Genomic DNA, 25,453 nt, shown 5'->3' on the forward strand with positions numbered 1-25,453 from the left:
TCTTTTTCGACTTTATTAGTCACATAAGTTTATTATGGTTTTAATTTGTCCTATCTTTGCTAAATAATTTTGTCAAGTAATTGCGAATATGCGTAACGATTCGATTCTGGGAGCGGTGCGGTGGGAGGTGAGAGCGGCCATTGATGCGAATCTTGATGCGGTACGGCGGGACGCGAGGGCGTTGAAGCACATGCATCAGCGCCGCTTCTCTTTCCCCCCGCCGCCGGCAATGCTTGACACAGTGGGCCGCGGTATGGCTCGAGCGACTCGGCTCTTCTTACGGCACGCTCTCATTCGCACAATTTGAAAAATTAATATCTCGATTATTTGCAGACCTAACTCATGACAATATTGTACTTTTATGTTCATCTCGATCCTTTCTACTTTTTTACGAGCATTAACCCATGAGCGTTGGGACATGAGATTGGGACACTATATATACAGGTTCATTCAGAACAACATTTGGTCCGTAAAATGACGCATTTCTGGCGCAATTCTAAGACAATTTTTCCTTTACCAAAATTTTATTTGAAGCGTAGTTTTTGAGTTATAAGCCAAAATAGTTAACGAATTACGCGTCGAGTACAGAAGGCAGGCAGGGGCGGCGCGCCACGAGCGTAACGCGGGCGCGGCTGAGTATCCGCGTCAGCTGACGGGTGATTACCACCGCGTAAGTCGCTAACTATTTTATCTTATAACATAAAATTATGCTTTAAATAAAATTTTAGTAAAGAAATGATTGTCTTAGAATTATGTTAGGAATACGCGTTTCTTAAAATCATTGCAACAACCAAAAGTTGTTCCGGATTGCCGGCCGTCGGACGCTGCAATCAGCTGATTGCTACACGCGACGTGTGTGTAGGCCGTGTTTGTGTAAAAGAGAGAGGGAGAGAGAGAGAGAGAGTGTATGCGTGCGTGTGTATAAACGTTTTTCCCACCACATCCCTATCTTCTCTCTCTCTCTCTCTCTCTCTCTCTCTCTCTCTCTCTCTCTCTCTCTCTCTCTCTCTCTCTCTTTCTCCCTTTTACACAAACACGGCATATACACACGTCGCGTGTAGCAATCAGCTGGTTGCAGCGACCGGCGATCCGGAACAACTTTTGGTTGTTACAATAATTTTAAGAAACGCTTATTTCTAACATAATTCCAAGACAATCTTTTCTTTACCAAAATTTTATTTAAAGCATAATTTTATGTTATAAGAAAAAATAGTTAGCGACTTACGCGGTGGTAATCACCCGTCAGCTGACGCGGATAGTCAGCCGCGCCCGCGTTACGCTCATGGCGCCCCGCCCCTGGCCGCCCCTGCCTGCCTTCTGTACTCGACGCGTAATTCGTTAACTATTTTGGCTTATAACTCAAAAACTACGCTTCAAATAAGATTTTGGTAAAAGAAAAATTGTCTTAGAATTGCGTCAGAAATGCGTCATTTTACGGACCAAATGTTGTTCTGAATGACCCTGTATATGGGGCATTTTCTATCAACCGGACCCCGCTCTTTTTGTTACAAAAAAAATCTTAAAAATTTCTGCTAGTGACCAAAATGTAGCTTATCACTTTAACTTTCGAAAGCACTGTGGCGTTTTGAAAAATCTAATATGGCGGCTCCAGTACGGTGGCTGGAAACTATGTACACATCAGAAAATTTCACTTATATGTGAATTTATTGTTTGAATCATAATGAATTCCTACAGGAAAAACATTTTCATGGGTATTCAAGGGTGCTTTTTCGAAATCTGACGTCAATTTTTTATTTCATAGATCCCTACGAGTTGGAAATAAGAGTGGAAGGCGTGATTTCACGATTTTTCAAGTTTTCTGTTATTAATTAGTGAAACAAAAAGTTTCTGTTACATATCCATACGTGTTCTGTTTTCTCAGAGTGAGAATTAGGTGTAGAGGGTGGATTTTTTTCAAAAATGATGTAATACAGGTACAGAGCGTGCGATATATCATTTTCGACGTTTCTTTGCATGCTTATATCGAATTTGGATATAAAATGACCATATCTTGTTACCTCGCATTCAGTTTTGTAAAATTTAAAATGGCGGATCCAAGATGGCGGACAAAAAAGTGAAAAAGGCTTCAATTTTCATAAAACTCAAAATGTGATAAAATTAAAGATTTACATCAGTTTGTTTCGTACCAGAAATCTTGGATGTTAATTTTTAATTTTGTTCCGTCGTACATTTATCTATATTGATTCCGCTAAAATTTAGTAATAGCATTTAACTGAAATGTTATATTCGCGAATTATACAGAAATTTTAGTTAATGCAACTTTGACTCTTATTTTTAACTTTTCAATGGCATTTTTAAGAGTATTCGAGGGTGCTTTTTTGGATTCTGGCGTCAATTTTTTATTTCATAGATTCCTAAGGGTTGGAAATAAGGGTTGAAGGCGTGATTTCACGATTTTTCAAGATTTCTGTTATCACTTTTTTATCTGCTATCTTGAAATCCATTTTGAATTTTGAAAAAGTAATATCAGATTCGTAATCAGCAATTCCGGAAACCCTCACATTTTAAGTTTTATGAAAATTGAACCCTCTTTCACTTTTTTGTCCGCCATCTTGGATCCATCATTTTGAATTTTACAAAACTGAATGGGAGGTAACAAGGTATGGTCATTTTATATTCAAATTTGATATAAGCATGTAAAGAAACGTCGAGAATGATATATTACACGTTCTGTACCTGTATTACCACATCATTTTTGAAAAAATCCACCTCCTACTACTAATTCTCATTCTGAGAAAATAAAGTAAGTATGAATTTTTTGAGAACTAATTGAAATATATAATAGAAACTTTTTGTTTTACTGATTAATAACAGAAAACTTGAAAAATTGTAAAATCACACCTTCCAGCCTTATTTCCAACACTTAGGGATCTATGAAATAAAAAATTGACGTCAGATTTCGAAAAAGCACCCTTGAATACCCATGAAAAGCTTTTCCTGTAGGAATTCATTATGATTCGAACGATAAATTTACATATAAGTGAAATCTTCTGATGTGTACACAGTTTCTAGCCGCCGTACTGAAGCCGCCATATTGGATTTTTCAAAACGCCACAGTGCTTTCGAAAGTTAAAGTTATGAGCTACATTTTGGTTACTAGCAAAATTTTTTAAGACTTTTTGTAATGGAAGGAGGGAGGGGTCCGGTTGACAGAGAATGCCCCATATACAAGATATATATATATATATATAGGGTGTCCCAGAATGAATAATTTTTATTTTATAGAATGAAAGAGAATAAAATTTTAAACTAAATGTTCCTTTAAAAATTTTGGCTTAGACTATTATTTACTAAATTATTAATAAATAAAGTTGATCAATCAAACGGCGCGCGGCCGGCATACGCAGCAGCGTAGCGTGCCATGTGGCTCCACGGGCTCTCCACGCGCTTATTACACATTCTCTTACTTAAAACTTTATTTTTATTTTTTATATTAATGAATAAATAAATAAATTTAAATTAATAAATAAAGAGAGAAATAAATAACTAAGTAAACTAATAAGTAAATAGATAAAAATAAATAAAATTAGAAATTGTTTCAATAATTTATTATTTTTTATTTTTAGTTGTTAATTATTTATTTGTGTACTTGTATTTATTTAATTATTTAAAATATTTATTTGATTTAATTACTTAATTTTCATAGTTGATTTGGCAGCGATAGACAAAATTAACTACGGAGAGTGTGTTATACAAAGGTATAAAAAAAATTGTTGATAAAAAGTATTAAAATAAATTGTTAGTAAACAATTTGTTTAAACAATTTTTTAAAGAATTATTTCAGCATGTGTTTTTTTTAATTATTAGAGTGATTTTTTTGTAGCAAAGGAGCTATCAATTTTTACTTAAAAACAGTTTTAAAAAGAATGTTTAAACAATTTCTTAAATAATTTCTTAATATCGATATGCATCATGCGTTCCTTATGCAATTTTTCCCGTAGAATTCGGTGCTATTATTTTAAATTCAATTAATAAAAATAATTCGTATTCTACCATTTTTTATTTTTTTCTTATTATTTGAAAACATTTTTTAAAGAAAAGAGGAAGGAGTAAAATAAATTAAAATTTTTTTTATTTAAAAGTAAAACATTTTTACGTAAATTGCGGCTAAGATTTGTTCCACGTTTTAGGTTTTTGTGGCCCTAAAAACACATGCTGAAATAATTCTTTAAAAAATTGTTTAAACAAATTGTTTACTAACAATTTATTTTAATACTTTTTATCAACAATTTTTTTTATATCTTTGTATAACACACTCTCTATAGTTAATTTTGTCTATCGTTGTTAAGTTAACTATGAGAATTAAGTAATTGAATCAAATAAATATTTTAAATAATTAAATAAATACAAGTACACAAATAAATAATTAACAACTAAAAATAAAAAATAATAAGGAATTGAAATAATTTCTAATTTAATTTATTTTTATTTATTTACTTATTAGTTTACTTAGTTATTTATTTCTTTATTTATTTATTAATTTAAGTTTATTTATTTAATTATTCATTAATATAAAAAATAAAAATAAAGTTTTAAGTAACGGAATGTGTAGCGCGTGGAGAGCCCGTAGAGCCACATGGCACGCTACGCTGCTGCGTATGCCGGCCGCGCGCCGTCTGATTGATCAACTTTATTTATTAATAATTCAGTAAATAATAGTCTAAGCCAAAATTTTTAAAGAAACTTTTAGTTTAAAATTTTATTTTCTTTCACTCTGTAAAATAAAAATTATTCATTCTGGGACACCCTGATATATATATATATATATATATATATATATATATATATATATATATATATATATACGAGTATACATATATATAAGAAAATATATATACATATAAGGGTGTGTGTGCGTGCGTGCGTGTGTGCGTGCGTGCGTGTGTAAATGTACATATATATGTACGTGTTCACGTGTATGTATTCTCTCTCTCTCTCCCTCTCTCCCTCTCCCTCTCCCCCTCTCTCTCTCTCTCTCTCTCTCTCTCTCTCTTTCTCTCTCTCTCTCTCTCTTTGTGTAAGTGATTCTTTTCCGTGAATATTATATAATATAATTAACTTCAAAACTCTGAATTAACAATGTGGCTAGAGTGAGGCCCGATTGCGCACATAAGCTATTGGACACAGTAATATTTCTTGATTGGACACAGACCCGATTGGACACGGACCCGATTGGACACAGACTCGATTGCACACCGATCTGATTGCACACGACCCGATTGCACACGGACCCGATTGCGCACCGATCCGTTTGCACACGGACTTGATTGCGCACCGACCCGATTGCACACGACCCGTTTGCACACAGATCCGATTGGACACGGACCCGGTTGGACACGGACTTGATTGGACACGGACTCGATTAGACACAGTCTTGATTGCACAACGACCCGATTGCACACGACCCGTTTGCACACGGATCCGATTGCCCACCGACCCGATTTCACACAGACCCGATTGCACACGATACGATTCTGCATCGCAGAATAATGCAAAAACAACCTAGATAGCACAGAAAATTTAGCATAAATTTTTATAAATATTTTACGAATTTATTTTTAATAAACATTTTTTAAAAGTTATATAATCGTTTTTCATAAATTTAAAAATAATACAAAAATTATTATTAACAATATATAAAATGTATTTCTTTAATGTACTGAAAAATATTTATGATATATAAACTCAAAATATTTTTTATATTTTTGGCTTATAAAAGCATAAATATTTTTAATATTTTCATAAATATTTACCATAATTTTTTTATATTTAGCAAACTCAGATATAAAAATAAGTACAAAATATTTATTATAATATTTTTCTTATAGATATTTTATAGTCGCAAACCTATGTGGTGCAGAAAATGCTTTGTGCACACACACACACACATTTACTCACGGGGGGGGGTGCAAGGGGAGCTTCGGCCCCCTCCCGCACCCACCCCGTCTAAGTCGCTAATCCACGTACTATATGCAATGCGGAATCGTATCGTGTGCAATCGGGTCAGTGCGCAATCGGGTCCGTGTGCAATCGGGTCGTTGCGCAATCGGGTTCGTGTGCAAACGGATCGGTGCGCAATCGGGTCCGTATGCAATCGGGTCCATGTGCAATTGGGTTGATGTACAATCGGGTCCGTGTGCAATCGGGTCCGTGTCTAATCGGGTTTGTGTCCAATTGGGTCTGTGTCCAATCAAGTCCGTGTCCAATCGAGTCTGTGTCCAATCGAGTCCGTGTTTAATCGCGACTGTATCGAATCGGGAAATACTACTGTGTCCAATACTTATCGGGTTGGTGCGCAATCGGGACAGTCCCATGTGCCTAACTGAATGTGTCTACTTAAAGATACCAAATATAGTTTTACAAAAAATGATAGGATGAAGTGAACGGTTTATTATTCTTTTGCAATGTATTGAAATAGATTAAAAGCATATAATCTTGTCTGAAACAATTACAACAAAGTATAGAGACCATAATGCCACAGAACTGATCTGTCGATGATGTGATCACAAGCTGCAATATTGGAAATATATTTGAATGGATGCCTAAGGATTATTTGTAAGAATTATTTGTCTTAGTCTATGTAGTAACTGTCATGCATTTTATGCAAACCGGATATATGGATAAGACACAGAATTATACCGATAAAGCTCTTAGTCAAATTGAAATACTAAAAAGTAATTATTTAAATACTTTGTTGTTCCCAAAACGATTTATTATAATAATTACAATTCTCTCTATATATTCATAAAGACCACATTTAAAAAATTTGTTATTTGTAGCTAAATTATAATTGTACGTTTATATTTCTGTTTATTGTTCTTTTACAGTTAATGATAATAAATCTATTTTATCCATGATTTACTTAATGCTCTTAGAACATACATTCATGTACTAGCTTGTAATGGGAAACAAAAGTACGCTCGTAGCTCTTATTGTTGATGTGGTCTAAGGCCTTTAAGTAATATAGGCTGTCACATGCAAAGTTAACAAACTTGAGAAATTTCCGTAAGAGCCATACGTTTATTTCCCATTACAAGCTGGCATATGATTATATGTTTTAAGAGTATAATTAAAACATGGGTAAAGTAGGCATATTATCAATAACTGTAAAAGAACAATCAATATGATTATAAATGTACCATTATAATTAACTACGATCTTAACTGTAAAATAACAATAAATTCAATGTTATATTAAATTGATGCAAAGAGAATGAAAAGTAAAATATGGGTTAACGTATTGTACCATTTACAAAAAAATAAATTAGAGAATCAAAAATATAAATATAAATTTTGAATGTGATTTTCGTAAATGTATAAAAAGAATCGTCTTAATAATAATAATAATAATGGTAATTGGGTCGGTTCTCCTACAAGGTTCACTTTGGCACTCAGACCGAGTCAATTGTGCCTCCTCATTATCAACTGCCCTAGCGAGGCCCCGCTTTTTTCTAGAAGCGGAGCAGATCCCCCACGGGCAGCTGCCTCACCTGGTTTGGTTTCAGAAAACCTGAGCCCAGCAGGCGTGTTCTTGGTCCGATCAATGCTGGGCAGTCCCCAAGAATGTGGAGGCTAGTTTCCTCCTCTTCATCACACAACCTGCAGTCGGGCGTGTCGTTACGACCCAATTTATGCAGGTGGTAGTTAAGGTCGCTATGGCCTGTGAGCAGTAGTTGTGTCGCGAGCCTGGCGTCCCTCCTACCTAGAGATTTCATGCTCCTGGCCAGGTCTCTGCTGGGGTACTCCCCCAGCAGGTCTCGAGCCTGTCTGCATTTGCCCTCTGTTTTACTCCTCCAGTATTCAAGATGCTGGTCCCGGAGCCAGCTTTTGATTCTCCCCCTGCCCAGACAGGAGATTCCAACAGCCGACTCAGATCCCAACAGCCTTGTTTCGGCCACCTCCTTAGCAATAGGTCCGCCATTTCGTTGGCCTTGATCCTCGAGTGCCCGGGGGCCCATACTAAGCCAACATCATTATTCTTCGCCAACTCATCTAGTACGCACTTGCAATCCCAGACTAGTCTCGAGTTAATTCTTGGACCCTCAAGCGCCTTAAGTGCCGCCTGACTGTCCGAGCAAATCCGGATGCGCCTTCCCACTCTATCAGACTCTAATAGGTTCTGGGCACATCTCATGATGGCTAACACCTCTGTCTGGAAATCCGTAGCGTGTTCGCCAAGCGGAACGACGATTTTTGCCCGGTTACGCTGACAGTAAAGATCAGCTTTAGAGCCCGTACTCGTTCTGGAACCGTTCGTGAACCAGATGTCCCCGTCCCGAGGAACCGGTCCCTTAGAGCCGTTCCACTCCCAGCGCCCGGGGAAGCTTATCCTGTACCTTCTTTTGAAGATACGAATTACCGGCCTCTTATCCTGTCCTATTGCAAAAATGCCCGATAGGATTCTTTCAGAAAATCTCGTGTGGAAAGCTCCTGCCTTCCACCTTGATTCACATCTTAAGCCGTAGGCCGCCGTCGCCACAGCCGCCATCACCACTCGATCGAGAGGCTCGAAGCCAAGCAGCATCCTTATTGCCGCCACCGGCATGGTCCGCATGGCTCCCAGAGCGCCCCTCTTAAGACTAGAGCTCTGACGTGCTCCAGTGTTGACTTAACGGTTTTTCTCAGCACCCTTGGCCACTATACGACAGACACATAAAGCAGCCTAGGTCCGAGTATCGCTGTGTAGATCTAGTGGACCGTTGTCGGTTTGAGACTCCAAGTCTGCCCGAACGTCTTTCTGCATATCCAGAAGTAAGAGCACACACACTCTTACAGCGGTTCTCGAGATGTTCTTTCTATGTCACTTTCCTATCTAGGATCACTCCCAGATATTTAGTCGACCCGGTTGGAATTAATCTCGTTCCCCCAAGGACCGGGCCTACCTTGTACTTGCGAGTGAAAATTACGAGCCCGGTTTTCAGTGGATTTAGCGACAAACCGATCCTGCTGCATTACTCCTCAATCATCTCCAAGGCTCTTTGCGTAAGCTCCAGGAGAGTCCCTAGAAAGGGGGTTATTAGGATGGCCAAGTTATCCGCATATTTCAATGTAAAGACGCTTCTTTCGTTTAGCGTCCTGAACTGCCGCCACACCGTTTCCAGTCAGGACGTTACCTGCCGCCCGAACACTGTCTCTAATACAATCCACAATCCTTTCCGGCACGTCTCTTCAAGCAGCTTTCTCGCACACCATCTCGTGCGGTATTGTTGTGCGGTGTGTTGTTGAAAGCACCTTCTATATCTAGAAAGGTGCCAATCTTCGTTTCTAGTTGCTTCTCGATAAACAATATAGCAGAGTGAAGCGCCGATTCTGTGGAGTATCCCGTACGATACGCGTGCTGATTCACATGCAGCGGGTGCTGCAGTAGAACCACCTCACGTATGTAGACATCCACCGGCCTTTTCAACGTCTTGAGGAGAAAAGACGAAGAAAAGTCAAGCTGATTGGGCGAAAATTTTTGGCAGAGTTGTAACCCGTTCTTCCCGCTTTGGGGATGAACACAACTCTCGCCTGTCTCCAAACCCTCGGCATCTGCGTGAGCGGCCCAGTAATCTGCTTCAGCCCCTCCTGAAGAAGGGTCAGAAAAACTCAGTCCGGCCCGGCCTACTTAAAGGGTTTGAAAACTCCTACGGCCTATTTGACCTTGTCAGGCCTAATGATTTCTGCCGCAAGAGACCAATCCTTTCCTCGTGCCTTGTGTAGGTTCGAGGTTCCCTGTTGGATGTCAGGTCTCCGCGGAAGTTCAGAAAGTTTGACTCCAGCAAGTGGACCAGGCATCGCTCTCCAGCCACCATCGTTCCGTTGTCGAGCCGAATAGCCTCCAGAACTACATCCTGATTCCTGGCCAAGATCCTGTCGAGCCTTACGGTTTTGAATATCCCCTCCACCGACTCGCAAAATCTTCTCCAGCTTTTCTTTTTAGCCCTTGCTACAGAATCCCTATAGGCCTTTTGGGCCTTCCAATGAAGGTCCAAGTCAGCTTAGCGGCTCGTGTTCTTGGCCTTGTTTCAGGCCTGACGTGTCGCGCCTCTGATATCCTGCAGCTTGGGGCTCCACCAGGAGACTTTGCTGGTATTTCTCACCGTCCTTTCTGGACAGCTATTCTCAAAGCTGCCAACGAGAGCCCTTTACAGGTGCTTGACGCGCAGCTCGATTTCTTGCGCCGTCCCGTGTCTTTTGGGAAACTCCCTAAGACCGACGGTCAGGTCCTCACGAAATGAGTCCGTTTTCCTTGGGGTCCCTCACTGTCATCACCTTTGCCTGCGCTTTGGCAAGCCTGAAGGTGATTTGTCTGTGGTTTGACAATGAGGGCTCCTCAGAAACTCCACAACTGGTCCCCTCCTACATTGTCTGGAACGGTTAAGTCCAGAACCTCCCTTCTCACTCCCGTGACAAAGGTAGGCTCCTCGCCTCTGTTGAGAATTTCCAGGTCGGTGGACACTAGAAATTCCAATAGTCTCTTACCTCTCCTATTGGTATCCGTGCTCCTCTACACCGTGTGGTGCGTATTTACATCGCATCCCAGGATGAAGGAAAGCCGCTGCCTTTGGCAGAACTTCACTAGACGAACTACCTGGTCTGATGGCAGGGGGTCGTCCTTTCCGTGAGGGAGATGCCACCACCACTTTCCTAGCTCCGGTCCCGCTTGTGATCTCGATCACGACCGCTGCCAAGTTCTGTAACAGAAATCCGGCAGTAGCTGGGTCTCCAACCCTTTAACGGCCACGCTGACCCTGGGTCGATCTTTATTCAAGGATCTGAACAGACTTCCGCACCCCGTCAGACCTCTAATATAGCCCCGGATTAACCATGGCTTTTGTATTAGTGATATGGCTGTGTGCACCCTAGCTTGGCGCCTGGCAAGAACAGCTGAGGCTCTTTTACTATGGTGCAAGTTGATTTGGGTGAAGCCCATCCCGATCACGCTCACTACGAAGAAGAGACGTTTGGGTCGCGCTCCTCCCTCTCCTCTCCCCCTTCTTGGAATGCTCACTTTGAATGTGATCCATCCCAAGGTGAGGTCTAAAGCCCAGCGCCTTAAGTTTGTTGACGCTGGACTGAGGAATGCCGAGAACGAGATTCCTACCTTCACAGATGGTTCCTACGTTCTCGACATAGATCCGCTAGTCCGACATGTCGTGCCCGATAGGCACTCAACCCACGGGTTCTTAGATCATATGTCTACAGAAAAGTTATTTATACAAACCGAAATATAAATTAATATTCGTAAGAACAATTTGTAAATTTTGTGGTAATGAAAAAAATATTGTTTTATTTGAAATAATATTTGATTCTTTATCTTTACCACTATTAATATCACATAAAATAGAGGACTTGGTTAGGTGGTGTGAGAGCGAATGGTCGTGTGGTGGTAATTGTGTGTGAATAGAATAGTGTTAAGTATTTAGAGATGTAGTATGGAAAAATAGAAGTAAAAAAGAAGAAAGGAGAGTAAAGTTGCTAGGAAATTGAAGGAAACGCGATAGAAAGGATAAAAGACGAGCAGAAATATCACAGATATAGAGGTTAGGATGTATAGGCGAGCGCGGGAAAACGTGTAAAGAGAGCAGAAAAAAGAGGTAAAAGGAAATAAAAGAGGGCCGGAGAAAGCGGATAGGACAGAAGTAAAGTAAAAATATGAGTTAAAGAAAATGGAATAGAAAAAGAGGATAATAAGGGTAGAGAATATAGAAGTGAGCAAGAGGAAGATTTAAGTTAATGTTTGAAGAACTTAGGCAAGAAAGAGGAGGAGATTATATGTAGATAAGAACGAGAGATAATATGATTGTAGAATATGTAGACTAGATACAATGTGTAATAACACAGGCACACAAAAAAAAAGTGGTTGGTCCGGCGGACTAGACTAGTCAATCCTTATGTATTTCGACCCGCTGAATCTGAATCTGAAGTCAGAATTGCAAAGTTAGCTCGCATTTTCTAACCTCAAAAAAAATTTTTTTAAAATGTTGGTCCGGCGGACCAGACTAGTCTATTCTTATGTATTTTGACCCGCTGAATCCGAATCCAATGTCAGAATTGCAAAGTTAGCTCGCATTTCCTAACCTCAAAAAAAAATTTTTTTTTTAATGTTGGCCCGGCGAACCAGACTAGTCTATCCTTATGTATTTTGACCCGCTGAATCCAAATCCAAGGTCAGAATTTCTGAAATGACTCATTTTTTCCTAACCTCAAAAAAACATCTTATAAAAGCAGTTTAGGTCACAAATGTATAATCCGGAGCGTGCAGGCTTGCGTAACCACATTATCCGGGGAAAATTCCATACGTATGACAAGTTTGAGCTTCTGTGAATAAATAGCGTAGAAAATTCACTCCCTTTTTCTATTATATCTAACTTTTATTCTGGAAGATTCTGTGCAATGGCTTTCTCTTACGTTTCTTCCCTTTCACAGAGACATCACGTTTGAGCGTCCAGCAGAAATCAGCCATCATATTAACATCCCATTTGCCTTGATATCGAAACTCCATCTCCTTGATGTCCTGATAAAATCTTTCTCCCTGTTCTTCACTATAATCACCTAGATTTTCTGGGAAGTAGTCGATATGAGAATCTAAGAAATGCAACTTAAGATTCATTAGGCAACCTAGTTTTTTATAGTTCTCCATCATTTCCGCCACCTTTTGTTTGTAATCTTGACTTTTGTGGTTTCCTAAAAAATTTTCTGTGACACCTTTGAAACTCAGCCATGCTGCTCTCTCATCTTCATTCATTTTGGTAACAAAATTGTCGTCTCTCAACATTTTACGTATTTGAGGTCCATCAAAAATTCCTTCTCGCAATTTTGCATCAGAGATGTTGGGAAATTTTTCTTGTAAATACTGGTAGCATTCACCATTTTTATTCAGAGCTTTCACCCATTGTTTACTAAAAGTTTAAGTAAATCAACTGATGGTGATGACTATGTTCCGTATAATATATCAAAAAACCAGGAAAAATAACACAAGAGAAGGTGAACGATCTTGTTCGAGATTTGGGTTTGCCCAAAGATGGAGCAGAGTTTTTGGCGTCCTGGTTGAAACACCATGTTAAGGAGGCGAAAAATGTGAAAACCTCCTATTATCGTGACAGAGAAAGAGAATATCGGCAATATTTCTTTACAGATGAGGAACATTCATTAGTCTATTGTCACGATGTTATCGGATTAATGAACAAACTGAAACCTGGATGTTACAAGTCTGATGAGTGGAGACTATTTATCGATTCTTCTAAGAGAAGCTTAAAAGCAGTGTTGCTGCACAATACTAATGTATATGCCTCCATTCCTGTAGCGCACTCGGTAGTGATAAAAGAAGAGTACACAAACTTGAAAACAGTTCTTGAAAAAATTAAATACACAGAACAAGGTGGCAAATTTGTGGGGATCTAAAAATTCTCACCATATTATTGGGTCAACAATCAGGTTACACAAAAAATCCATGCTTTCTATGTGAATGGGATAGTAGAGATCGAACAAACCATTACATTAGAAAAGAATGGCCGACAAGAACGTCTCTGCAACCTGGGTCTAAAAATATCATAAATGAACCGTTAGTTGAGCCTTCAAAAGTTCTTCCACCTCTTCATATCAAATTAGGACTCATGAAACAATGGGTGAAAGCTCTGAATAAAAATGGTGAATGCTACCAGTATTTACAAGAAAAATTTCCCAACATCTCTGATGCAAAATTGCGAGAAGGAATTTTTGATGGATCTCAAATACGTAAAATGTTGAGAGACGACAATTTTGTTACCAAAATGAATGAAGATGATAGAGCAGCATGGCTGAGTTTCAAAGGTGTCACAGAAAATTTTTTAGGAAACCACAAAAGTCAAGATTACAGACAAAAGGTGGCGGAAATGATGGAGAACTATAAAAAACTAGGTTGTCTAATGAATCTTAAGTTGCATTTCTTAGATTCTCATATCGACTACTTCCCAGAAAATCTAGGTGATTATAGTGAAGAACAGGGAGAAAGATTTTATCAGGACATCAAGGAGATGGAGTTTCGATATCAAGGCAAATGGGATGTTAATATGATGGCTGATTTCTGCTGGACGCTCAAACGTGATGTCTCTGTGAAAGGGAAGAAACGTAAGAGAAAGCCATTGCACAGAATCTTCCAGAATAAAAGAGTTAGATATAATAGAAAAAGGGAGTGAATTTTCTACGCTATTTATTCACAGAAGCTCAAACTTGTCATACGTATGGAATTTTTCCCGGATAATGTGGTTACGCAAGCCTGCACGCTCCGGATTATACATTTGTGACCTAAACTGCTTTTATAAGATGTTTTTTTGAGGTTAGAAAAAAATGAGTTATTTCAGCAATTCTGACCTTGAATTTGGATTCAGCGGGTCAAAATACATAAGGATAGACTAGTCTGGTTCGCCGGACCAACATTAAAAAAAAAAATTTTTTTTTGAGGTTAGGAAATGCGAGCTAACTTTGCAATTCTGACATTGGATTCGGATTCAGCGGGTCGAAATACATAAGAATAGACTAGTCTGGTCCGCCGGACCAACATTTAAAAAAAATTTTTTTTTGAGGTTAGAAAATGCGAGCTAACTTTGCAATTCTGACTTCAGATTCGGATTCAGCGGGTCGAAATATATAAGGATTGACTAGTCTAGTCCGCCGGACCAACCACTTTTTTTTGTGTGTCTGTGTAATGAATAAAAATGTTTGAATAAAATTAAGGAATTTAGAGTAGAGGAAGAAGTAAACTCAGATCGCATGCCCTATGCGATAAAATTGAAAAGGAGAAAGAAGAGAAGGAAATGGCAGCAGAAAGGACAAGAATAGGACAAAACGACGAAGCAGAGCGTCTACACGAGAAAAGAGCAGAAAAGGCAAAATGGAACGAGACTCTGAGCAAGGTCTGTCGACGGACAGACGCTAAGTAAAGATCTTACTTAGCGTCTGTCCGTCGACAGACCTTGCTCAGAGTCTCGTTCCATTTTGCCTTTTTTTGCATGGTCAGGCATTTTTAGTTTATTAGTGAATTGTATTAGTGCGCGTCATAACATGGGTCATATCTGTAGTTGTCATTGTTTTGGTGTGTGTTTTAGTGTGTGTGTGTGTGTAAATTACAACATTTGAGCTGATGGGTCGTCGCCATTTTTGGTCCAAATAGCTTGAAACAAGTGCGAAGGCCTTACTTAGCGCCATCTGTCCATCGACGAACCTTAACCCTGGGTAACGAATCTACAGAGAATTTTGGAAGAAATTTTATGAGACGATCCAGAAAGGATTAGTAAAGAAAGGTGTAGAGGGAAGAAAAAGAATTAAATTACAAGGTAGGACTGACGTTATACAAGGGAGAAGAAAAAAATGTAAATGATTTTAAAGAGGCGGAGAAAAAGCAAGATTATGAGAGAGGATTAAACAGAGGAAATGAGTAAATTAAAGGGTTTTCTGAACCAGAAATAAGATAAAGGAAGGAAAGAAAATAGATTTTAGAGTCTTGAAAATGTAATGAAATTGTGGAAATACATATCTAGGAAAAGAGCGAATAAAAAACAACATAGGTAAAGAAGGAAAATTTACTTGGTTAAACTATTGGAATAGAACAGAGATGCAGCAGAGGGAAGGAAGAGACAAGAGGAAATATTGAGGTAAAGGAGCGATGGACATTATATTATATTTTGAGCCACATTGTATAGAGAGGGAGAAAAAAATAATAAAGAAAAAAAGTTTTTCGCCCTCTTTGTGAATTTGAAAGCTTACGATAACGTAAGAAAAGAGAAAAATTTAGGATGTATATTAGAAGAATTAGGAAGTGTGATGCAGATGATTGGAAGATTGAAAGAAGGTACGAGAAGTGACAGTAAGGACAGAAGGATTGACAAAAGTTTTCAGTACGATGAAGGGAGCAAGACAGGGCTGCGATGGGTCCATTAGAGTAGAGATTCTAGAAAGTAGAGAGAAAAGTTTATGTAGGAAAGTTAGTAGATAGAGTAAGGGAGTAGTAATAAGTTGAAAAAAAGAAGACTGTAAACAGAGTGAAAATTGAAAGATTGTGGGCAGAAAAAATTAGATAGGATAATATTGCATTCTATGTAGGATTCTCTTCTTGGGTATTATGTGTTGAACAGAATAAAGATTATTATTATATGTAGGATTTTTGTGAGAGAAGAGGTGAGAGCCTTCATTTGCGCACAGTATAATTGAACACGTTGCAATTGTACATCGTACTATTGGACACATAAAGTTGCACATTGTTTGATTGCATACGTTGCATTTGCGCACAGTTTTTTTATGCATAGTCAAACGGATATACGTATTTTTACGAACATCCCGTTTTGCGTGGAAAGTCGCAAACCCATGTGATGCAGAGAATGCTTCGCGCGCGCGCGCACACGCGACATACACACACACGCGACATACACACACACACACACACACACACACACACACACACACACGGGGGTGTAAGGGGAGGCTCCCTCCCGCACCCACTCTGTCCAAGTCGCTAACCCATGTACATACATTGTATTGGTAGTCATAATTTGTGAATATCTAGATGCAATCCGCTTGACTGTGCGCAAAAGAACTGCAAACGAACTGTGCAAACAAACTGTGCGCAAAAGAACTGTGTGCAAACGAACTGTGTGCAAATGCACTGTGTTTAATGTAACAAATGTTTAGTTAACAAAAATATGTATTGTGTCCAAAAGCAATTGTCCGCAAATTCAACATGTCCAATTGTACTGTGTGTCATTGAACAACTTCCGATCCCACTTGATTGTGCGCAAAAGAACTGTGCACAAATGCAACGTGTGCAATTGAACGGTGTGCAACTTTATGTGTCTAATAGCACGGTGTGCAATTGCAACGTGTCCAATTGTACTGTGTGTCATTAAACCACTTGTAATTATAGCGGAACAATAAGATATGTTATTATGTTTTGTTATATGGTATTAAATAAAGCCATGCAATGCGCCAGTTAGGATAGAAAGAATGGAATCTAAATGGATGGAGGGATGGAGGAAGGATGGATGGAGAGATAAGTGTTAGGAAAAATTGTATACCAAGTCCCCTTCTTTGCAAGTGTAATGCTGAAGTGAATAAAAATTCTATATTACATAAAATAGTAAATATAAAATGTTATAGGATAAATAGATACATGTAAAATTTCTAAACTAAACAAATCCAGAAATTTGTTTTTTTATTTTAAATAGATCCTGAAAATATTTGAAGTCTATAATTTTAAGGCAAGAACGTATACTTTTGTGTAACGCATAAAAAAATCACTCAATCAATTCATATTTCTTTCCTCAGGACAGAAACAAATACATAAAAGAATTAATTTTGTATTATATGTGAACAAAACCACAAAGTTTTATATGTTACATAAAACTTTGTGGTTTTGCTCTTATTCTTATACCTATTATATATTTAACAAAATTACTATATTTATATAATGAATGGCTTAAAAATGAGTTTTTTGTTTAAAAAAATGTAACTTTTTAAATTTATTTAATTTTTGTAGGAAACTTCATATACGTATGTACACACAACACACACACACACACACACATACACAATCACACAAGGACCCCGCACTTTTCTTATGGAAAAATAGGTTTCATACAAATTGGCTCAAACTCGGGCAAAAGATAGCTGAAAGTATGCCGATTAAAAGTTGTCAAAGTTGCTAAGTAACCCTATGAGTTATTTTTGATTTAGCGGCACTTGAGAATGAAAGTAAATGTGTTATGCAGTGTCACGTATTGTGAATAATACATATGTACGTTTGTGTGTGTGCGCGTGTGTACGTGTGTGTTTAACCTAAACAACCTGATTTCTCAACCAAGCAACCAAAAGATGTAATTATTTATGCCGTTATACACCACACATACACACACACACACACACATGCGCGTGTATTATTCGAAATACATGACGCGTTTACTTTTATTTTTATGTGCCGTTAACTTGAAAATAACTCATAGGATTGACTTAGCAATGACAACTTTTAATTGGCATGCCTTCAGCTATCTTTTTCCAGAATTTGTGCCAATTTCTATGAAATCCATTTTTTCATAAAAAAAGTGTGGGGCCTTTTATATGAATATTATTTTTAGGCGAATATTGTGTTTTAGGTCCAAACCGACTTTCAGCAAGTTGGTGAAAATCAATTTTTGATTACTATACTTGATGCAGACAATATAAATCATATAGTAGTATTTCTTACTGGTACAATTCCTTTTCCAGATGGCATGGGAGGTGCAGGTAACTTAAAAAAAATAAAAGTTACTTTTGGATATAGAAATTTGAATATAGAAATTTTTCTGTACGAGAGATATTTAAGTTGTAAAGTCTCTTAATTTTTTTCAGAAATGAAATAAGAACACCTAGCAATTATTAACTTGCATGACGATGAGTAAAAAAATTCGCATTATAGAATACGATTGTAGCACCGCCTAATGTTGAATGCGTTTTAAATACTTTTTATGTGCTCCTATTACCGAAAGAGAAAACATTAGGAGATTTTACAATTTGAATACTTCTCATGTATTGCTTATTAAAACAATTATTGTTTACAGTATACTTTAGTTGGCCAGATCCAAATGCGCCACCCAACTGGCAATTCCTTGGATATATTTCTAATTCCAAACCATCGGCCATTTTTAAAATATCAAATTTGAAGAAAAACCATGAATTTGAGAATAGCAATTTAGGAATTTTTGGGATTGGTAAGATCTCGCACTTTGCACAAATCGGCGTATCTGTTGAACCACTAGCGGTGATTGAGCAGCAGGTGACTACCGTTGCTGCGACTACAACAAACTCTTTCATGGAATTTGTACAAAAGATGCTGACAAGTTTTGTGAATTATGTAACTAGTTTCACAGTGACACAAGCTCAAATGACACCAAATCCTACGGAGAACTTTGTACCTCTATCTACATTACAGGGGTGGTATGAGACCTTTGAAAGACGATTACAACAGAATCCGAATTTTTGGAAATCGTGATGATAATTATAATATAATTAGTACGGAATACAACACTTATAATACAGAGTTTTAAATTTATAATAATTATGTATACATATACATATATATATACATATATGTACACATATATATTTATATATGTATAAATATTTTTTACAACGATGCCTAAACTCTGTAGTGTTTTAGTGCTGTCAAAGTATCCTGAATTGTCAATACAATTTATTACTTTTATATTATCATCAATAAATAATATTTGGATTTGAAAGTGTAAAAATTTTTATTTTAAAATATATATTCAAGATATTGAACCTCAATATAACTTAAACAAGTTTAATATATTTTTGATATGTTATTATGATTTACAGGAATTGCTAGTATATAAAAAATATAATAAATATTTTGATAAGGGGTGTCAGCCTTGATTAATTTTAACCCTTAATTTTGACCTTGACATATGTTATCAAGATTACCCTTCTGAATAACGTTTAAAAAGTATTAATCATTGCTTGTTCTTTATTAAAAAGTTATAAACAACGAACATTAGAAAAATGTACTAGTTTGTGTTTCTTGCTTATTCTTTGCTTATCCCATTTTTCCTCTTTCTATTTATTTTATCAATTTTCTTTTTGTATTTCTTTTTCTTTCTCTCCGTTGTGTAGTAAGTTGGATCGAGAGTTCCTCTCGTAGGAGTGCATCCCGTCTTAGGGGTTAGGACCCGTGGGATGAAGATTTAGCTCGTGATTTCAAAGAGAGAAAAACACTCTTACTTTTTTGTCAGATGAACTTTATTCTTGTCTCATGGCCAGGACTTACAATCAACTGTTGCGCGTAGCAGTGTTAGGTGTTACTTGCGATAAGACGAGGCTTACACGTGGCAGCCGCGCTGTCGAAGATCTGCTTCGGCCGCGAGACCCATGAATTCCCAAAAAAATCGACGATAAACATTGAAATTTAGTAATGTGCGAAATTTACTAATTACTCCGCTCGTAAGAGTGATAGCGAGAAGGTGACAAGAAGAGTAACCTCAAGGAGTCTTCCTGACTGTCTCTGGACCAAAGCTCGTCACGACCGGCCCAGCAATTAAAAAATTACACAATTAGAAAAATCAGCTATTTATTGCGTGATTTTCGAAGAATTTGAACTTCCTTTATTGCGCATATCCTAGAATACCCTAATCCTGAGGTATACAAGTGAGACGAGAACTACGAAAATCAGCATTAGTTTTTCGTAGGCCGTTGTGCTGCCCGTTTACATTATGCTTATCCGAGAAACTGGTGCTATTATTTTCAAGTGCGATCATTGCGTCATCGCAATCCGCGTACGTATTTTCCGACGTTCTGAGGGCCGATATAATTCCTTTGACTATATAAGTATGGACCAGTAGCTAACTTCAGACTGGTAGCTAAGATGTGTTGTGGCCTTCATTTGGATATAGTACAATTGGACACAGTGCAAATGGACACAAAATAATGTACACGTTTCAAATGGACACGGTTTATTTCAACACAGGAATTTTAGACGCAGTAATTTTGTACACAGGAAAAATAAATTCTGGATAAATTACAATTTAGACACGATAAAAATGTACACCGTGCAATTGGACACGTAACATTTGTACACCGCAAAGTTGTACACCGCCAAGAAATACACCGTAAAATTGTACACCGCAAACTTGTACACCGCAAAGTTTTACACCACAAAGTTTTGCGTGGAAAATCGCAAACCCATGTGCTGCAAAGAACGGTTTGCACACACACACGGGGGAATATACACGGTGTACAACTTTGCGGTGTACAAGTCTGCGATGTACAAGTTTGCGGTGTACAAGTTTGCGCTGTACAACTTTACGGTGTATAACTTTGCGGTGTACAACTTTGCAGTGTAAAAATTTTACGTGTCCAATTGCACGGTGTACATTTTTTTCGTGTCTAAGGCCGGTATTCATAGTCAGATCTTAAGTTCAAGAATTGTCTTAAGTCTAGCTTTGAGCCGACTTGAGACTTACTTAACCAATGAAATAACAGCATTGACGTCTCAAGATCGTGCTTAAGATGATCTTGAATAAGATTCGACTATGAATACCGGCCTAAATTGTAATTTGTCCAGAATTTATTTTTCCTGTGTACAAAATTACTGTGTCCAAAATTCCTGTGTCGAAATGAACCGTGTCTATTTGAAACGTGTACATTATTTTGTGTTCAATTGTACTGTGTCCAAGTGAACCACTCCCGTGTCACGCCATCATCGACCAATTGAGAAATTTGAGAATTAAAATAATGTCAGCTGTTATGAAGCCTGTGCTCAGAGCGTTTAGAGTTTGTCAACTGTGTTTAAAATTATATATTAATATTAATGAAACAGATGTTCATTAAAGTAACATTTTTACTGTTCTTTTTTCCAGATTTTCCAGTGATAAAAATAATGCAAAGAAATAAAAAAATCAAGATATTTTTGGTATCCACAATTAGATACGTATAAAATACTAATCGTTGCAGCATAAGTTTTCAATTTTTCTAGAATAAATAAAAAGTTAAATGCTCCAAATGTTTAATAAAATGATATATTAAGAAATGTTAATGTATTTACTTAATAATTTTAATACGCATTTTCATGAATTTATGGAAATTCTTAATAGAAAACCACAGATTTATATTAATAAAATTAATTCCTCAGTTATTTTTAAAAATAAAATTATATCATTATGGAAAACATGTTACTTTGAAAATGCATAATACATTTTTTCGACATAACCTAACAAAAAATATTTTTCAAAGTCAATAGTTTTATTTGTGTATATTAATATAATCGTTAAACTTTTTTTTTTTTTATTATATATTTTATATCGTATGATATAAAATATATAATATAATGATATTTTATGTTAAAATTTTGTTTTATTAAAATGTTTTTTTTTTTTTTTTTATTAAATGTATTTTAATTTTAAATATCTAAATACATATACTATAATTTAATTAGGACTTCCGTTTCCGGTGTCATAGAGAGTGACAGGTGTGTGTGTGGCGTGTGAAAGAGCGAGTGAGTAAGGTGGTTAAGAAGCAGAGAATAATTGCGAGAGGGGTGGCAGTGAGAGAAGGTACGTTAGGTGGAGTAGGGGAAGAAGAGTAGGAGAGGAGAAAATAGTAATTAGTTAATTAGAGACGAAAGAGAATTGAGTGGGCAGGTTAGAGAACATAGAGAAGGTAGGGGCTAGAGAGAGGCAAGCGAAGAGAAGTAGCGGGTAGGAGGGAGACACGAGCGACGCGAGTGGACGGGCGGAGAGTTAGAGAGGCAGGCGAGTGAGTTCGTAGGAGCGGTATAGAAAGAAGTAAGTAAGTTAGGAGTACAATAAGGAAGGTATGGCGGAAAACGAAAATAGAGAGGAGGAGGGATTAGGAGGAGAGGAACAGATGGGGGAAGAGGGAGATAAGGGGGGAGGATTAAAAAACAAGGGGGATGTAGCGAAAAAGAAGGGGAGGCCGACAAATTTAGAAAGGCTGACTAGGGAAAGAACAAGAAGCATGAATAGCATAGAAGAAATGTTGATAAGGGGAAAAAGGAAGGAACGAGAGCAGGATGAGGAGGGGATGGAGATAATGGAAGAGGAGGAGATACTTAAAAGAAGCAGGATAGGAAAGGGGTCTCCGGAAACGAATGAGTGTAGAGGGGGCAATTTGGGTAAAATATTAGAGGAATTAGGAAAGCTGGGAAAGAAAATGGATGAAGGAAAGGAGGAGTTGAAGAAACAGATAGCAGATCTAAAAAATAGGTGGGAGGAGGAAAGGAGAGAAATGAGGGATAGGATAGAGTTGATGGAAAAAAGAATAGAAGACTTAGAAGAGAAATTGGAGAAGGAGGGGGATAAAAGGAGGGAAACTTTAAAAGAAGAGGGGAGAAAGGAAGGAAAGGAGGGGGCAGGGGGGATAACGAGAAGAATGAGAGAGGTCGAAGTAAGGTTAGACAAAAGGGAGAGGGAATCAAGGAGAAATAATATAATAGTCAAAGGAATTAAGATAGGAGAGGGAAAGGTGGAAGAGACAATAAAGGAGCTTTGGGGGGAAATGGGTATAGAAGAGAGCCTAAGAGAGGTAAGGAGAGTAGGGGGGGTAGACAGAGAGGGGAGAGGGATGATGTTAGTAAAGTTAGGAAGCTTGGAGAGCAAGAGGAGAGTGATGGAGGCAAAGAAGAGACTAAAAGGTAGAAGGGAGAGGATAGATGACGATTTAACGAGAGAGGAGAGAAGAGCGAGATGGAAAATAGAAAGGGAAGCAGATAAAGAGAGGGAAAAAGGGAAGAGAGTTAATGTAGGATATATGAGGATGTGGGTAGATGGGAAAGTAAAGATATGGGATGAGATAGGAGAAATGTGGTTTGGAGATAAGGTAAACGAGTAAGGAGAGGCAGTATGAGGGGAGGAAAAGGGGAAGGAGGAGAGGGGAAGGAGAGAAGGGGAGGGGAGATGGAACGAGGAGGGGGGGAATATAAAGTAGGATTTTGGAACGTAGCAGGGTTGGGGAATAAGGACAAAGACTTCTGGGAAGGCTTGAAGGATTGGGATGTAATAGTAATGAGTGAGACGTGGGTGGATAAGGGGGGATGGGTGAAAGTGAAGGAAAAGTTACCGAAGGGTTATGCGTGGGAGGCACAGTGGGCGGGTAGAGATAAATTAAAAGGGAGGGCAAAAGGGGGGATGGTGATAGGAATAAGAAAAGAGATAAAGATAGATAGAAGTGAGCAGGGGGGGGAGATAGAGGGGGTGTTGGTAAAGAAAATATGTCTAGGAGATGATTGGTGGAGGGTGATAGGAGTTTATGTAAATAAAGACCTAGAAGCTAAAATGGAGTCGTTGAAAGGGTGGATGGAAGGGAGAGAGGAGGGAGTGAGGATGATTATAGGAGGAGATTTCAATGTAAGAACGGGTAGAGAGGGGGGAAGATATATGGAAGGTGAGGGGAAGAGAGAATCGAGAGATGTTACGGTAAATAGTGAAGGGAGGAAGTTCTGTAGGTTTATAGGAGAGATGGGATACGCGATTATAAATGGGGATGTGAAGGGGGATGAGAGAGGGGAATGGACGCATGTGGGATGGAAGGGAGGATCGGTAATTGATTACGTGATCGGGGACGAGGAAATGAGAGAAAGGCTGATTAAAATGGAGGTGGAGGATAAAATAGATTCGGATCATCAGCCAGTGTCGGTGTGGTTAAAAGGAAGGAGGGAAAAGAGGAGGAACAGAGAAGAAAAAGATAGAGGGAGAGAGAAAGTAGTGTGGTCGGAGGAAGGGAGGAAAAGATTTGCGGAGAAGTATGGGGTTATAAATTCGGGGGACATAGAGGTGGAGGAAGAATGGGGAAGGATGAAAAGGAAGATAGAAGAGGCTATGGAGAACATGGTAAAGAAAAGGGTTGGGGGGGGGGAGGAAGGGATGGTGGGATGAGGAGTGTAGAGAGGGGAAGAGGAGAGTGAGAAGGGAACTAAGGAGGTGGAAAAGAAAGGGAGGGGATGGGGAGGAGTTCAGGAGGGAAAAAGGGAAATACAAGAGACTATGTGAGGAAAAGAAGGATAAGGAGAGAGAAGAGTGGGAGAAGGAGGTAGCGAGGGCGAGGTCGGAGGGGCAGGTATGGAAGATAGTAAATAAGGAGCGGAAAAAGAGAGGGAGGGTGGATGAGTCAATAGAAATAGAAGAATGGGACGGCTACTTTAGAAAGTTGTTGGGAGGGGTGGAAGAGAGGGTAAGGATGGAATGGGTAGGAGAGAGGGTGGAGGATGAGGAGGAGGAAATAGGTAGGGAAGAGATAAGGAGAGTAGTGAAAGGTTTGAAGGTGGGGAAGGCATCGGGAGAAGCTGGGATACCGAATGAGGTGTGGAAATATGGAGGGGAGGAGTTGGAGATTAGTTTGTGGAAATTATGTAATAGGGTATGGAAAGGAGAGGGTTGGCCAGAAGGGTGGAAGGAAGGAATAGTAGTACCTATAGTGAAAAAGGGGAAGGAGTAAAAGTAGAGGAGTACAGAGGAGTAACGTTATTGCAAACGGCGTATAAGGTGTACACGGCAGTATTGGCAGAAAGGTTAAGGATAGAGTTAGAAGAGAAAAGTATTTTGCCGCCGAGTCAAGCGGGGTTCAGAAGGGGATGGGGTACAGTGGATAATGTGTACGTCCTGAACTATTTGATGAACAGGCAATTAGAGAAGAGGGGGGGGAAATTAATCTTATTATTTGTAGACATGAAGGCGGCTTTTGATTCGGTAGACAGAGAAGTTTTGGTGACAGCAATGAGAAAGAGAGGAGTAAGAGAGGGGCTAGTCAAGAGATGTGGAGAGGTGCTAAAAGAGACAGGAAGTAGAGTGAAGGTAGGAAAAACGGAAGGGAAAAAGTTTTGGACAGAAAGGGGTGTAAGACAGGGGTGCCCGTTAAGTCCGTGCCTGTTTACCTTGCTTTTGGCGGATATAGATGAAAAATTTGAGAAAGGAGGA

The 25,453-nt window shown here is 38.4% G+C and overlaps 2 protein-coding genes across 2 annotated transcripts in view; both read left to right on the plus strand.

Moving 5' to 3' along the window:
* Positions 1-19,390, plus strand: part of LOC105839090 (protein OPI10 homolog) — a 32,725-nt gene extending 13,335 nt beyond the window's left edge. Inside the window, exons 2-3 of the mRNA XM_036292826.1 lie at positions 18,125-18,254; positions 18,569-19,390. Coding sequence (XP_036148719.1) covers positions 18,125-18,254; positions 18,569-18,999 — 561 coding nt within the window. The 3' untranslated portion in view covers positions 19,000-19,390. The remainder of the gene's footprint in view (positions 1-18,124; positions 18,255-18,568) is intronic.
* Positions 19,391-21,901: 2,511 nt separating this feature from the next.
* Positions 21,902-23,398, plus strand: LOC118647677 (trichohyalin-like). The gene is made up of 2 exons (XM_036293022.1): positions 21,902-22,198; positions 22,417-23,398. Exon 2 carries the CDS (start codon positions 22,500-22,502, stop codon positions 23,370-23,372), a length of 873 nt encoding a protein of 290 aa, XP_036148915.1. The 5' UTR covers positions 21,902-22,198; positions 22,417-22,499; the 3' UTR covers positions 23,373-23,398.
* The last annotated feature ends 2,055 nt before the right edge of the window (positions 23,399-25,453 follow it).

Source organism: Monomorium pharaonis, chromosome 10 (genome assembly GCF_013373865.1).
Source record: "Monomorium pharaonis isolate MP-MQ-018 chromosome 10, ASM1337386v2, whole genome shotgun sequence".
Classification (NCBI taxonomy): domain Eukaryota; kingdom Metazoa; phylum Arthropoda; class Insecta; order Hymenoptera; family Formicidae; genus Monomorium; species Monomorium pharaonis.

Coding starts and splice junctions, on each gene's coding strand:
- LOC118647677 (XM_036293022.1), top strand. CDS start 22,500: ATGAATAGCATAGAAGAAATGTTGATAAGGGGAAAAAGGAAGGAACGA.